General features: G+C 41.0%; 1 protein-coding gene across 1 annotated transcript in view; it reads right to left on the bottom strand.

The window, feature by feature from the left end:
- KNL1 (kinetochore scaffold 1) overlaps positions 1 to 16,334 on the bottom strand; it is a 68,512-nt gene that overhangs the window by 26,790 nt on the left and 25,388 nt on the right. Inside the window, exons 10-13 of the mRNA XM_025390206.1 lie at positions 10,003 to 15,003; positions 6,429 to 6,567; positions 5,957 to 6,024; positions 4,957 to 5,055 (exon numbers count right to left, since the gene is read on the bottom strand). Of these exons, the coding sequence (XP_025245991.1) occupies positions 4,957 to 5,055; positions 5,957 to 6,024; positions 6,429 to 6,567; positions 10,003 to 15,003 (5,307 nt within the window). The remainder of the gene's footprint in view (positions 1 to 4,956; positions 5,056 to 5,956; positions 6,025 to 6,428; positions 6,568 to 10,002; positions 15,004 to 16,334) is intronic.

Raw genomic sequence — 16,334 nt, 5'->3', positions numbered from 1 at the left:
ACTCCAGCCTGGGTGACAGAGCGAGACTCCATCTCCAAAAAGAAAAGAAGAGAAGAAAAGAGGGAAGAGGGAAAAGGGAATACATACTGAAATGCATTCAGTATGTAGGGAAATGTATTCAGTATGTAAGGAAATGTATTCAATATGTAGGGAATACATACTGAAATACTTATAGATTGATTGATGATGCTTGGGATTTGGGGCAGGGGAAATGGAGGGTTAGGTAGAGAGAAAACAAGAATTGATAATTTTGAGACAAGGTCTCACTCTGTTGCTCAGGCTGGAATGCAGTGGCGCAATCTCAGCTCACCGTAGCCTCCATCTCCCTGGTTCAAGTGATTCTCCCACTTCAGCCTTGCGAGTAGCTGGGACTACAGGCATGCACCACCACTTTCAGCTAATTTTAGAATTTTTTTGGTAGAGAGGGGTTTCACCATGTTGGCCAGGCTGGTCTCGAACTCCTGACCTCAAGTGATCCTCCTGCCTAGGCCTCCCAAAGTACTGGGATTACAGGTATAAGCCATAGCACCAAGACAAGAGGTGATAATTTCTGAAGTTGGGTGACAGACACACAGGGGGTTAATAAAACTATTCTCTATTTTCTGATATGTTTGAAATTTCCTATAATACTAAAATTTTTTTAAAAAGGAGGTTTCATCATAAACTTTCATAACACATAAAGTGAAGCACAAGACCACGTTTCCAGAGATCTGACAGGAACTCACGCCTGTAATCCCAGCACTTTGGCACTTTGGGAGGCCGAGGTGGGCAGATCACCTGAGGTCAGCAGTTCGAGACCAGCCTGGCCAACATGGCGAAATCCCATGTCTACTAAAAATAGAAAAATTAGCCAGGCATGGTGGTGGGCACCTGTAACCCCAGCTACTGGGGAGGCTGAGGCAGGAAGAATCACTTGAACCTGGGAAGTGGAGGTTGCAGTGAGCCGAGATCACGCCACGGCACTCCAGCCTGGGCGACAGAGTGAGACTCCGACTCAAAAAAAAGAAACCAAAGAAACACAAGAGTTCCTCAACCTTATAGAAGATGTGAGTTATAGTGCTTTGGCCTGAGTCACTACATGACCATGCAGGGGGTCATGGGCCTCTACAATAGCATCTTCTGCTCATGCTGCCAACTGAGTTCCTGCCACAGTACGTATACATGGGAGCTGTGTACATGTCTATGAGGGCTGGTACACATCTCTCCCCCTGCCTCAAGAATACATTCCCCAGGTGGGTGCGGTGGCTCACGCCTATAATCTCAGCACTTTGGGAGGCCAAGGTGGGCAGATCATCTGAGGTTGGGAGTTTGAGACCAGCCTGATCAATATGTGGAAACCCCACCTCTACTAAATATACAAAATTAGCCAGGCATGGTAGTACATGCCTGTAATCCTAGCTACTTGCGAGGCTGAGGCAGGAGAATCGCTTGAACCCGGGAAGCGGAGGTTGCAGTGAGCCGAGATCGTGCCACCGCACTCCAGCCTGGTCAAGAAGAGCGAAATTTCATCTCAAAAAAAAAAAAATTCCCAAATTCCTCTACCCTAAAAGAGCCACAGTCATTCAAATCCTGAAACAGATTCCCATAGCCATGAACCTCATTTTCCATGTTCCATATATAATCCATCTCTTTGGCCTTTTCCTATTTTGGGATTTTCAACCTCTTTCCTGAAGTACCCTGAACTCTCTTCCCATTTTGATAGATTTGTTCCCAGATGTATTTTCTTACATTGCCCCTCCTGACTTCAGCAAGACCTGGGAGGAAAGGGGAAGATTCATAACATCAATTTGTCAAGGATCAATTCGTAAAGCATCCTCTCCCTCCTTCACCCTGCCAGCATCCTCTCTGTTCCTATCTTTCCCCTCTGCTCTCCTCTGTTTGGTCTTGGTCCCCTGATACTCCTTCTACTTTTCTTATAAAGGGAAAGTAGGCCGGGCGCGGTGGCTCAAGCCTGTAATCCCAGAACTTTGGGAGGCTGAGACGGGCGGATCACGAGGTCAGGAGATCGAGACCATCCTGGCTAACACGGTGAAATCCTGTCTCTACTAAAAAAGTACAAAAAAACCACCTGGGCGAGGTGGCAGGTGCCTGTAGTCCCAGCTACTCAGGAGGCTGAGGCAGGAGAATGGCGTAAACCCGGGAGGCGGAGCTTGCAGTGAGCTGAGATTCGGCCACTGCACTCCCGCCTGGGCGACAGAGCGAGACTCCGTCTCAAAAAAAAAAAAAAAAGCAAACAAAAAAAAATATCCTGGCTGGGCATGGTGGCTCATGCCTGTAATTATAGCACTTTAGGAGGCCAAGGTGGGTAGACTGCTTAAGCCCAGGAGCTCAAGAACAGCCTGGGCAACATAGCAAGATCTCGTCTCTAAAAGTAAATAAATAAATAAAAATTTCTTTAGTTTTAGACTCCATGACAACAAAGATATCTAAGGCTTTTAATTCCTGCTAAGTATAGCTTTTGCTATATGTCCCACAGATCAGCCATTAAATATTCTCCTTTACTAAGAAATAGTTTCAACTTATTTGATCTAGGAATTATCTAGAAGTGTTTCCTGTTTTTTTACCCAACTATGTTGTCTACAACAGCAGTTCCCAACCTTTTTGGCACCAGGGACCAGTTTCATGGAAGACAATTTCTCCAAGGACCAGGATGAGGGGATAGCCTCAGGATGATTCAGGCACACTACATTTATTCTGAACTTTCTTTTTTTTTGAGACAGGATCCGGCTCTGTTGCCTAAGCTGGAGTGCAGTGGTGCAATACTGGCTCAATGCAACCTCTACTTCCTGGGCTCAAGCCATCCTCCCACCTCAACCTCCCGAGTAGCTGGGACTACAGGTGTGTGCCACCATGCCCAGCTAATTTTTGTATTATTTTAGAGACGGGTTTAGCCATGTTGGTCAGACTGGTCTTGAACTCCTAAGCTCGGGTGATCTGTCTGGCTGGGCCTCCCAAAGTGCTGGGATTACAGGTGTGAGCCACCATGCCTAGTCTAAACTTTATTTCTATTATTACTACATTGTAATATATAATGAAATAATTATATAACTCATCGTAATATAGAATCTGTGGGAGCCCTAAGATTATTTTCTTGCAACCGGTCCCATCTGGGAGTGATAGGAGGCACTGACAGATAATCATGCATTAGATTCTCATAAGGGGTGCGCAACCTAGATCCTTCATGTGTGCAGTTCACAATAGGGTTCGCACTTCTATGAGAATCTAATGCCACTGCTGATCTGAAAGGAGGCAGAGCTCAGTTGGTAATGCAAACAATGGGAAGTGGCTGTAAATACAGATGAAGCTTTGTTCGCTCCACCACCATTCACCTCCTGCTGTATGGCCCAGTTCCTAACCCCAGGGGTTGGGGACACTTTGTCTACAAGATACTGTGTTTCTTAATTTCTAAGAATCTCAGAATGTTTTGGTTCTTTTATTAGTTCTAAATTGTATTGGATCAAGATTAGATGATGTAGTCTCTATAAAACCTCCATTTAAAAAAAATTTTTTTTTTTTTTGAGACGGAGTCTCGCTCTGTCCTCCAGGCTGGAGTGCAGTGGCCGGATCTCAGCTCACTGCAAGCTCCGCCTCCCGGGTTTACACCATTCTCCTGCCTCAGCCTCCCGAGTAGCTGGGACTACAGGCGCCCACCACCTCGCCCGGCTAGTTTTTTGTATTTTTTAGTGGAGACGGGATTTCACCGTGTTAGCCAGGATGGTCTCGATCTCCTGACCTCGTGATCCGCCCGTCTCGGCCTCCCAAAGTGCTGGGATTACAGGCTTGAGCCACCGCGCCCGGCCAAAATTTATTAATGTTTTCTTTGTGGCCAAGAGTATAACTAACTTTTGGAAATGTTTGATAGACTTAAGAGAAAAAGGCCGGGCGCGGTGGCTCAAGCCTGTAATCCCAGCACTTTGGGAGGCCGAGGCGGGTGGATCACGAGGTCAGGATATCGAGACCATCCTGGCTAACATGGTGAAACCCCGTCTCTACTAAAAATACAAAAAACTAGCCGGGCGTGGTGGCGGGCGCCTGTAGTCCCAGCTACTCGGAGGCTGAGGCAGGAGAATGGCGTAAACCCGGGAGGCGGAGCTTGCAGTGAGCCGAGATCGCGCCACTGCACTCCAGCCTGGGTGACACAGTGAGACTCTGTCTCAAAAAAAAAAAAAAAAAAGAGAAAAAATATTCCTATGTAAGGAATATAAGTTTTTCTATTAATCTTTTAAATTGAGTTTATTGATTGTATTATTCAAATATTTATGATTTTTATCCAGTTTACGTATTTTCGATTTTGAAAACTGTTCATTAAAAACCTCTGCTACCCTTAGATTTTTATAATGGAGGAAAAAGCACATTTAGTTTTGTCATCAGGAAAATGTATCAAAAAAATAGATGGCAAGGAATGAAGGGAAAATTCAAATTTTATCTTATCAAAATCCATGATAAAAAAATTCATGTGAAAATTTTTGTTTTTTGTTTATGCTAATAACAAATCTCTCTACTATAAGAAAACTCTTGGCCGGGCATGGTGGCTCACACTTGTAATCCCAGCACTTTGGGAGGCTGAGGCGGGCGGATCACGAGGTCAGGAGTTCAAGCCCAGGCTGGCCAATACAATGAAACCCTGTCTCTACAAAAATACAAAAATTAGCTGGGCGTGGTGGCACGTGCCTGTAGTCTCAGCTACTCAGGAGGCTGAGGCAAGAGAATCACTTGAACCCAGGAGGCAGAGGGTGCAGTGAGCCAAGATCATGCCGCTGCACTCCAGCCTGGGCAACAGAGCGAGACTCCATCTCAAAAAAAAAATAAATAAATAAAAAAGCAAACTCTCTATAGGAAAATTTGCTCTCTTCCATTTTTTTTGTGCTTTTAAATAAATGTTTGCTTTGATGCAGTTTGTAAAAAGTGCAACATATTTTAACTGAGATAACCAATTTGCCAAGAAACTGCACTTACATTGCCTGGGAGATTGCTCTGTCGGGGTTTCTGTATCAAGATGTGGACCTGGAGAAGTATAAAGAACTCCCTTATTGTTATTCTCCCATCTTGGAGTTTCTGAGAAAAGAAAAAAAAAAGTTCACACGACCATTCGATGTGATCTCACTTTGATATAACCGCCTCATTTGTTTCTAAAAGCTTAAAGTATATTGTATACATTTATGGAAATATTATCCAGATATATGCAGGCTATACATGAGCAGATTTTATCTAAGATTATTTCTTAAGGTTATTGAAAAACAATAGAGTTTTTAAAATCCCAAAACCCAAAACATACATCTTTTTTTCTCTTTTTTTGAGACAAGGTCTTGCTCTGTCACTCAGCCTGGGGTACAGTTGTGTGATCATGGCTCACTGCAGCCTTGAACTCCTGGGCTCAAGTGACTCTCTTGCCTCAGGCTCCCATGTTGCTGGGATTACAGGCATGCACCACCATGCCCAGCCAAAACAAATTACCTTTTCATCGTGACTTCTACTCCATTTAATTAATTGCTATGTTGGATCTTTAACTAAGAAAAGTAGTCTTCTGTATATTTGAAATATTTCGTAATTAAAACAAAATTTAAAACCAAGAATAGGCCGGGCGCGGTGGCTCAAGCCTGTAATCCCAGCACTTTGGGAGGCCGAGACGGGCGGATCACGAGGTCGGGAGATCGAGACCATCCTGGCTTACACGGTGAAACCCCGTCTCTACTAAAAAATACAAAAATAAACTAGCCAGGCGAGGTGGCGGGCGCCTGTAGTCCCAGCTACTCGGGAGGCTGAGGCAGGAGAATGGCATGAACCCGGGAGGCGGAGCTTGCAGTGAGCTGAGATCCGGCCACTGCACTCCAGCCTGGGCGCCAGAGCGAGACTCCGTCTCAAAAAAAAAAACCAAGAATATTACATGTATTAGAAATGAGATGTTTAAACTTCTTTTCTTTATAAATTAAAAAAAAGAAAAATAATTTTAACATACCTCCCTCAAGCTCTCTTCACAAATAGTATCTCTGAGAAACTGTGATTCCATTTGACTACTGCGGTAAGCTAGAAGTAAAGCAAATTCTGGTGATGAACAAGTCAAAACTGAACTGTAAACTTAACTGTGGTTATCATTCAGATTGTTTCTGATCCTGAAGCCACCCACTGGGATCTTTCTGGGAAGACAGTAATGTAGCACAGCAAAGTATATTATAGCTTTAAGGCTCCAGGGTTTCTCCACTAATTATAAGCCCATGAAGGAAATCACTCTATTTCTCTGTAGTATGTCACTTCTCAGTGCATTACAATAACTAAGAAATAAAAATAAACTAAATATTATTTTACTGATCAACTTTTTATAATCCCAGAAAGGCATATACAACATTCAAATATTTCCTGAACTGAAAACTACTTATTATTAGTCAAGTAAGCAGAAGGCTGCTATTATTTAGCCTTCATGAAGCTCTTACTGCTGAAGTCCAGACAGGTCCCATCAGCCTTGACTGAATCCAGAGAGCTGCTGCAACTAGATGGGGTCCTGCTCAGGTTTTTTGTCAATACGCTGTTAGCACTTTTATCTATATCCTCTTCAGTATGGTGATCAAAAATCTGAAATTGTCAATTAAGGAATATCATCAAAATAAAACATATACTGTACACTTACGATGAACACTAACATAAATACTACTTCTAATATACAATGTATCTATAATTCATATGAAATATCTTAGTAAAGAATTAGAACAAGTAACAAGCATCTTAAGCCTAATTAGAGTTAAAAGTAATTTTATTGAATATAACTCTATGGATTATACTGTGTATGCAAATTATTTCTCATTATGTATCTAAGTTAAAACCAGATCCCGTGAGCTACCGAATGTTCACCTATCCAATTATTCAACTACTAGCCACCAATAGCAGGGCAACCACACTGCAGAAAACCAGACTAGAATATTGGCTGAATGTGGTGGCCCTGGCTAGAGTCCAGATAAACTTATTTCCAGGCTTTTCTACTTTCCTCTCCAGCTGACCAAGACTTCTTTAGCTGAGTAAGTTATGTGGTCCTGCTTTTACTATTTTAACCATTTGACTTCACAGCTTTAAATGCCATCTTCATTTACCTTCTTATATGCTTTTTGAAAACAACTTTTTTCTTTTTTTTTTTTTTTTTTTGAGGAAGAGTCTCACTCTGTCACCCAGGCTGGAGTGCACTGGCGCAATCTTGGCTCACTGCAAGCTCCACCTCCTGGGATCATGCCATTCTCCTGCCTCAGCCTCCCGAGTAGCTGGGACTACAGGCGCCCGCCACCACGTATGGCTAATTTTTTGTATTTTTAGTAGAGACGGGGTTTCATCGTGTTAGCCAGGATGGTCTCGATCTCCTGACCTTGTGATCCACCTGCCTTGGCCACCCAAAGTGCTGGGATTACAGGCATGAGCTACCGTGCCGGCTGAAAACAATATATTATTTTATCTAAATGCTATTAAGGGGGCTGGGCACAGTGGCTCACGCCTGTAACCCCAGCATTTTGGGAGGCTAAGGAAGGCAGATCACTTGAGGTCAGGAGTTTAAGACCAGCCTGGCCAACATTGTGAAACCCCATCTCTACTGAAAACACAAAAATTAGCCGGGTGTGGTGGCACATGCCTGTAATCCCAGCTACTGAGGAGGCTGAGGGAGGAGAGTCACTTGAACCTGGGAGGCAGAGCTTGCGGTGAGCTAAAATCACACCACTGCACTCCAGCCTGGGCAACAGAGCAAGACTCGATCTCAAAACACAACAAAAATAATAATAAATAAATAAACGCCATTATGGGCTGCGGTGGTTCATGCCTGTAATCCCCGCACTCTGGGAGGTCGAGGTAGGTAGGTCACTTGAGGCCAGGAGTTTGAGACCAGGCTGGCCAATGTGGTGAAACTTCATCTCTACTGAGACCAGCTTGGCCAACGTGGTGAAACTTCATCTCTACTAAAAACACAAAAATTAGCAGGGTGTTGTGGTGTGCACCCGTACTCCCAGCTACTTGGGAGGCTGAGACATGAGAATCACTTCAACCAGGGAGATGGAGGATGCAGTGGGCTGAGTTCACTCCACTGCAATCCAGCCTGGGCGACAGAGCAAGGCCTTGTCTCAAAAATAAATAAATGAATAAATACTATTATGTAAGCTCCATGAGAGCAGATTTTTGTCTGCATTCCCAGCACATAAAACAGTGCCTGGCTGGGCGCGGTGGCTCACGCCTGTAATCCCAGCACTTTGGGAGGCCGAGGTAGGTGGATCACTTGCAGTCAGGAGTTTGAGACCAGCCTGATCAACATGGTGAAACCCCATCTCTACTAAAAGTACAAAATTAGCTAGGCGTGTTGGTGCACGCCTGTAATCCCAGCTACTTGGGAGGCTGAGGCAGGAGAATCGCTTGGACCCAGGAGGCCAAGGTTGCAGTGAGCCGAGATCATGCCACTGCACTCCAGCCTGGGTGACAGAGCAAGACTCCATCTCAAAAAAAAAAAAAAAAGAAAAAGAAAAAAAAAAGGAAAAAAAAAAAAAACAGTGCCTAAGACATAGCAGATTATATATTTATCGAAAATAGAATGCAGTCCGGGCGCGGTGGCTCACTCCTGTAATATCAGGACTTTGGCAGGCCAAGGTGGGTGGATCACCTGAGGTTAGGAGTTCAAGACCAGACTGGCCAACATGGCGAAATCCTGTCTCTACTGAAAACACAAAAAATAGCCAGGCATGATGGTAGGTGCCTGTAATCCCAGCTATTCAGGAGGCTGAGGCAGGAAAATCCTTGAACCCAGAAGGCAGAGGTTGTAGCAAGCCAAGACTATACTATTGCACTCCAGCCTGGGTGACAAAAGCAAAGTCCATCTCAAAAAAAGAAAATAGAATGTTAATTTTCATAAAAGCTACTGTTATATTTTACATTGCTACTTTCTCATAATTTCATGACTAGCCATCGCATGACATTATCTTACAGAGCCACTGAAATCACCTCCTATGCTTATCTTTTTAACAGAGTTGAAGCTTTGTTTTCTATGAAACTCTGATACTTCCTAATCTTTATTTCTCCGCCTACAAAATTTGGTCTAAGTGACAGATTTTGTTCTCCCCAAGTTATCCAAATAGTACTTGACTTAAAAAAATGTGTCGTCTTTCAATTAATACAAAATGACCTAGGCATTCTCCTACTCACTAAAGAAATAGACTCTCTAAGTCTGGGTGCAATGGTTCACACTTGTAATCCCAGCACTTTGGGAGGCTGAGGCAGGCAGATCACTTGAGGTGAGGAGTTCGAAATCAGCCTGGCCAACATGAGGAAATCCCATCTCTACTAAAAATACAAAAAAAAAAAAAAAAAAGAAATTAGCTGGATGTGGTGCCAGGCGCCTGCAATCCCAGCTAGTTGGAAGGCTGAGGCAGGAGAATCACTTGAACCCAGAAAGCGGAGGCTGCAGTGAGCAGAGATCGCACCACTGCACTCCAGCCTGGGCAACAGAGCAAGACTCCGTCGCAAAAATAAAATCAAAATCAAAATCAAAATTAAATTAAAAAATAAGGAAAATGGACTTTCAACTTCTACATATCCTTATCAGCCAAGAAAATTCAGTCAAGCTTTACTTCATGCAGCTGGCAAAATAGAAAGGCTTTTTACTCCCCAAATATAACTCCACTGAAGATGACTTTTCAAGCTATTTATACCCTCCCTAGAGATTCTTATATAAAGCCAAATTGACAAATCACTAGAGGTGACAATATTTACCTTTTGAAATTATACAATCATAACTCTGGCTACTTTTTGAACAATTTTCCATTTAATTTTTTTGTGACTATTTGTCACTTTAAATTGCTTTGAAGTCTAGCTGTTAGTCAATTAATTCCTGAAGGTTCTACATAATACTTCTCCAGCCCTGTAAGTGGAAATAATCATTTTCTGCTTGCCCAAGACTAAGATTAAAATTCAAGAATACCCACAATTTAAAAAAACAAAACAAAACCCCAAACTCAAGAACATTCCTTGGTTCAGGACAGAGCTCACCTCCCGATCTTGTGTAGTATCACTAAAGTTAATCTCATTTTTTCTGATTTTTTTCTCCTTATGAATATCTTCTTCTTCTTGTACCCACATTCTTTTTTGGCTATTGCAAGTTTTTTCCATTTTATTTTCATATGGTGAAATATCTTTTTGGTATGTCTCAATCAAAGCCTTTTCCTCAGTTTCTATGTTAATAGAGTCTGAAGAATTGATCTCATCAGGATATATAGGAAGATTTTCCTCATTTATATATTGAGAAGGACTTAGGTTCACTTTAGCTGCAACAGATCCAATGCCTGAATCTTTGCTGGAGACTGGCTGAATTTCTAAGTGATTTAAATCAGTTGTGTCTGCTGGAATCTGTTCCAGGTCATCAATACCAGTGACACTACAATTTCTCTTGTTTGGCAATCTAGGCAGAAAGATTCCCAAAGAACATCTCCTTACTTTATCTTTAAAAATTGTCTTTGATGGTAGACAGGTGGTTTCAGCTCCATTATGAGACTTTTTATTTTCTTCATCTCTACTATCTTTAGCATTGCTGGAGATTATGTTAATATTACGTATTTCTGTAGCTTGCACTATACTCATATCATTGTGTGCCTTATTTCCTAATTCAAGTAATTGCTTTGGAAGGGGTGGTATATGAACAGTTTGAAAAGCTAAGAACTCTTCAGTTTTTCCATTCAAATTATTCAGATTTGGTTTGATACTATGAAAACATGGAACATTAGATGTAATTACAGGATCTGGTGTTTCTTCAGCATTGACATGAGTTTGTATGACTTGCTTAGTTAAGTCTGAGTTACTGTGGAAATCCAGAGCTGTATTATAGTTAGTTGTTTGAATATTTTCCTTCAGTTCTTTTTTACAGGCTGCAGCAAACCACTTCTCATTATTGAGCATTTTGGGCTTTTCACATATGGGTGCAGAGGAATTTCCTATAATATTTAAACTCTTATTTTCAGCTTTAGACAGTATCACTTCATCTTTATTGATACTACTCTGTCCTTTTTTAGGTAATGGAGGTTGGTCAGTTGAGAAATGAGGCTGAGAAATAACACGAATATCATCAACAAAGACTTTCATTTGATCCTTTTGAAGCTTAAAAGATATTCGCTTTGAATTAAGTTTAGTCATCTCCCCCAGATCTTGACTATATACTAAAGTTTGATTAGCCAATAGATTTCGTGGCTCCTTAATCAGATCTTGATCGTTGTGCAGTGTTATGACACAGTCTAACTGTCCTTTGTTACTGGTTTGAATAACTTCTTCCTTCTTTAACAAAGGACAAGGAGCAGAGAGATGCTGGCCCTCAGATTCCAAGTAATATTCACTGGCAAAATCATTTGCATAAGCACGGTCATTTTGCACTGGGCAATTATTGGCTTTTTCCTCATCTTTATCACATAAGGGCATGGCACTACCCTCCAAAATATCAGTATAGGAAGTAACATTTGGTAAACAGGAATAATTATCACTGGATCCACAAATAGCAGTTGCATGACTGCTTGTAAAGCCCACATTTCTTCTATCTCTATTATTTAACCGACAGCTTTCAATTTGGGCTTTTTCCAATGTACAGGCCTGTTCTACAACTTTCCCTATGACCTTTTCATCCATAGCAGCATTATGGAATTTGACAATTTCATTAGTAGTTTTATTAGTAGAAGCAAAGAGTTGTTGCTTTTGCTCACTGTGAACAATTTTGTTTCCTACAGCCAGTGCTTGTTTTTCAGCAATTTCTTGAACACAGCTATTATCTTTAGGAAAGGAAACACCCAAGTTTTTTCCTTTTGCTATTCCAAATTTAGGGTTCTCTTCAAGTATTTTCTCTGCGGCTTGACAGTCAATGAAAACAGTATCAGAATTGGTGACTTCCAGATCATTGTAATTATCTGTGAATAACACAGTTTTGTCCAAGGGCCTAATAGCTATTTCATTTGACGGGACAGTTTTACATTCTAAGGCAGTTGTGTGACTCCTAGTGACCTCCATGTCGTCCTGCCCACATGAATACAAAATAGTTTTAGAAGCCCCTGCAAAAGGCACCAAATGGAAGTCCTCTTTATTCTCCAGGGCACTTTTGTTACCTATTGCCACCATACAACTCTGGGTAATATCCATATCATTTTTATCATTCTCTGAAAACACAATGGTCTTGTCATTTTTTAGCTTAAGGCTTTTTCTTCTCTGACTTTTGCCTGATAGAGGTTCATTGAGAAATCCAGAATTTTGTACAGCTTTGATGTTTTTCCAAGTGGCTGATTTAGACAATTCCGTGTTATCAGCTACCTCTACAGGGCCCCTATTATTAGACCATTCCTCCAGAGGTGTTAGCTGGCTGTCATTTGCTACTAGACGGTCACTTTCACCATTTTCTGGAAAGAAAACACTCTCCTCAGTAGGAGTACATATCACTTTTGGTGTTCCTAGGCTTTTCCTTTGGGATAGTTCAAAGTTAGCTCGGTCTGTTCTTTCCTTTTCTTGGTAATCAATGAAAACAGTATGGGACTTTGTCATTTCTAGTTCATCATGATTATCTACAAACACTACAGTTTTGTCCATAGGCCTAGTAGTTATTTCATCTGGTGAGACAGTTTTACATTCTAAGGCAGTTGTGTGACTTCTAGTGATCTCCATGTCATCCTGCCCACATGTATATAAAATAGTTTCAGAAGTTCCTGCCAATGGCACCAAATGACAATCGTGTTTCTCTAATAAAGGTCTATGGTTTATTTCTACTGTATAACTCTTAGTGATATCCATATCATTCTTAACATCTTCTGAAAATATAATAGTCTTATCAATTTTTGGTCCGCCAACACTTTTCCTTCCCCAAATTCTGACATTTTGCTTTTCCTTTGGAAATTTAGGTTTCTGTATACTTTCGTCCTCTAACACATCCATAATACAGTTAGATTTAAGTACTCCACTTTTTTCTGTGGGACTTTTACCACATTTTTCAACTTTCACAGCTATCTGCCTGCTCGTTGTTGTTAGCTGGCTAGTAGTGTGTTCTAAATTAGTTTTACCAAGTTCTTGTAGTTCAGAAGGACCAAATCCAATGACAACGATGTGGCTCTTTGTTAGATCCATATTTTGCTCTTCCTCTGAACATATAATCATCTTGTCATGGCAACAGTCAGGTGTGGGATTGCTTAAACTTTTCCTCAGTGGCCCAGCCAGTTTAGAATTGTGGCCTAGTACAGATTTCACTGTATGACTACTTATAGTAGTATCATGATTTTTCATAGAGGATTGTCCTGATGAAAATAATGGCTTTGTGGTAGAAAACAAAGATTGTTCACATGAAACTGTATTTCTATTAGCTACTTGTTTATCAAGAACTCCACCACAATAGACTACATTATGGCTTGTTGCTATCTCCTGATTACAATCAGCTGACTGAGGAGAATCTTTATCAAGGTAGGGCAAAACCTTCAAAACCCGATCTTTGTCTTTGTTCCAGGTATCGGTTAAGCTGTTTTTGGTTATCATGTCTGGCCGTTGAAATGGTTCATTATGACTTTTGGTCATTTCTTCACATTCATCTGAAGAGCTTTTGTTGTGAGAGTGAGATTCACTGGTATTCTCCGGTGCTAGATTGTAAGTTGCAAGAGGAACTTGACTTCCTAAGTTACTTGTGTGACTTTCAGTCAAATCCATATCTTCACCTGCTAAGAGTTCAGTCTTTCTATCAGTCAATGAAATAGATAAAGGATTTGACAGGCTCTGCTGTATTCTTTCCTTAGATATATGAGGAAGTGAGTTACAATTTACATTCATTTTCCCATCTTCTGATGTGGTCATATGATTTTGGAGCATCATTTCTTTTTCAGGTGTTGGTACAGCTGCTATTTGCACATTTGATTGATCTTGTTTAAAAATCTGATTATCTATTGCAACTGTATGACTCTTGGTAATGTCCATGTTCTCCTCTCCGGAATAAATAGTTTTCTCTGTGAGACAAGACATAGCATCTGGATTGCAATACATTTTAGAATAATTACTGTCATGCTTTAGCAAATTTTTCTCCTCTCTCATATTTGAGAGACATTTGGTCATTTCCATGGCATCATTACAACTAGAATAGAAAACTGTCTTACAACCTTGAATACATGGATTAGAACATACAGATTCTGGGGTCATGGCTAATATTCTGGCATCTTGATTACAAGTCTGTGAGACTATGTGAGTTTCTGCCCCCATATGACTTCTGGTAATATGTATTTTGTCTGCAGGGTTTATGGAAGGGTCTTGAAAAGCAGCATTTTGTTTACTCTTAAAATTTATTTTACTTCCTGAAGCTTTAGTTCCATAACCTATTGTTACATCCATGGCATTCTGAGTTTGATTTTCTATTTCAGAAAAATTATTTGTTGCAGGTAAAATCTGTATAGTGTGGTTAAATGTCAAGTCCATAAAGTCATTGCCATAAATTGTAATATCATTACCTTTAGATTCCCGTGAGTTGGTCTCACTGGATGTGGGAATCAATGTCTGAATATTGGCTGTATGACACTGGGTGAAATTCATCCCATCATCTTTTTCTCTAAAGATTCTAGTAACATTACTGTTATTCTCATCTTTATTAAGAGATATATGCATTTGATGTATAGAAGAGGCACTATTTGATTCATTGGAATAAACAGGTATCTCAAAATTTTCTTTATCAGGCCCATTAGGAAAAGCATTACATTTTCCTGTTTTCAATCTCTTTATGAAATCATTGAAATTTATTTTATTTTCTGAAGAAGTGCTCTGATCCATGGAAAAATTTACTTCTTTTTTCATTCTTGAGTCCTCAGTGTGAAGCTTTAAATTAGCTAGAAATGATGTGGTATCTATCTTCGTGGACTTTTCACTTTTGGGATTATCTAAAAGGCCTTTGGTAATCATTACAGTATGACTTGATGTCAGGTCCATCTGGTTTTCATCTGAAAAGATGACTGTCTGGTCGTTTGCATGTTTCCTTTCATGGTTATGTTCTATAATTGAAAACTATAATGAAAGCAAAATATAAGAGATCAGAACAAAAGCAAACTTTTAAAAAGGCATTTTACAACATGTACTATATAAAAAATCCTCAGTGACGGTTTCATAACACATTGGTTTGTTTGAATCAATGGTGTAGTATGTTGCATATAATTTGTCATTAAAAATTATTCTTGGGAGGCCAAGGCAGGCAGATCACGAGGTCAGGAGATCGAGACCATCCTGGCTAACACGGTGAAACCCTGTCTCTATTAAAAAATACAAAAAACAAAATTAGCCAGGTGTGGTGGCGTGCGCCTGTAATCCCAGCTACTCGGGAGGCTGAGACAGGAGAATGGTGTGAACCCGGGAGGCGGAGCTTGCAGTGACCTGAGATTGTGCCACTGCATTCCAGCCTGAGCAACAGAGTGAGACTCTGTCTCAAAAAAAAAAAATTATTCCAGGCTGGGCACAGTGGCTCACACCTGGAATCCAAGCACTTTGGAAGGCTGAGGCAGGAGGACTGCCTGAAGCCAGGAGTAACAAAGTAAGATCCTGTCTCTACAAAAAAATTTAAAAATCAGGCACAGTGGTGCATGCCTATAGTCCCAGCTACTAGGAAGGCTGATGTGGGAGGACTGCTTGAGTCCAGGAGTTTGAGCTGTCATGAGCTAGGATCACATCACTGCACTCCAACTTCGGCAACAAAGTAAGACCCAATCTATTAGGAAAAGAAAAAAAAAAATTCTAAAGTCTGTGAGTAATTTACTTTTTAGTGTTATGGGACAAATTAAAAATTCAAGTTTAATTATACACCCACTAGAATGACTAAAAAATTAAAAACACTGACAGCACCAAATGTAAACATGACGAAAATTTAATTACTATATTGAATAGGTCATTCTTATCCTAAATTTTAAAAGTCTAGGAAAGGCATAAGTCCATGATGGCTAATCTATGTTACATTCTAGACTGGGCTTGGTGGCTCACACTTATAATCTCAACACTTTGGGAAGCCGAAGCAGAAGGATCCCTTGAGCCCAGGAGTTCAAGATGAGCCTGGGCAACATAGTGAGATCTTGTGTCTACAAAAAAATGAACAAAATTAGCTAGGTATGGTGGCATGCACCTGTAGTCCCAGCCACTCAGGAGGCTGAGGTGGGAGGATTGCTTGAGCCCAGAAGGTTGAGGCTGCAGTGAGCCAAGATTGTGCCACCTTCTTGTAGGAGATAGCTTAAAAAAAAAAAAAATAGGCCGGGCGCGGTGGCTCAAGCCTGTAATCCCAGCACTTTGGGAGGCCGAGACGGGCGGATCACGAGGTCAGGAGATCGAGACCATCCTGGCTAACACGGTGAAAC

This window comes from Theropithecus gelada, chromosome 7a (genome assembly GCF_003255815.1).
Source record: "Theropithecus gelada isolate Dixy chromosome 7a, Tgel_1.0, whole genome shotgun sequence".
In the NCBI taxonomy this organism is placed as follows: Eukaryota; Metazoa; Chordata; class Mammalia; order Primates; family Cercopithecidae; genus Theropithecus; species Theropithecus gelada.
This window is presented reverse-complemented; position numbering and strand designations above follow the sequence as displayed.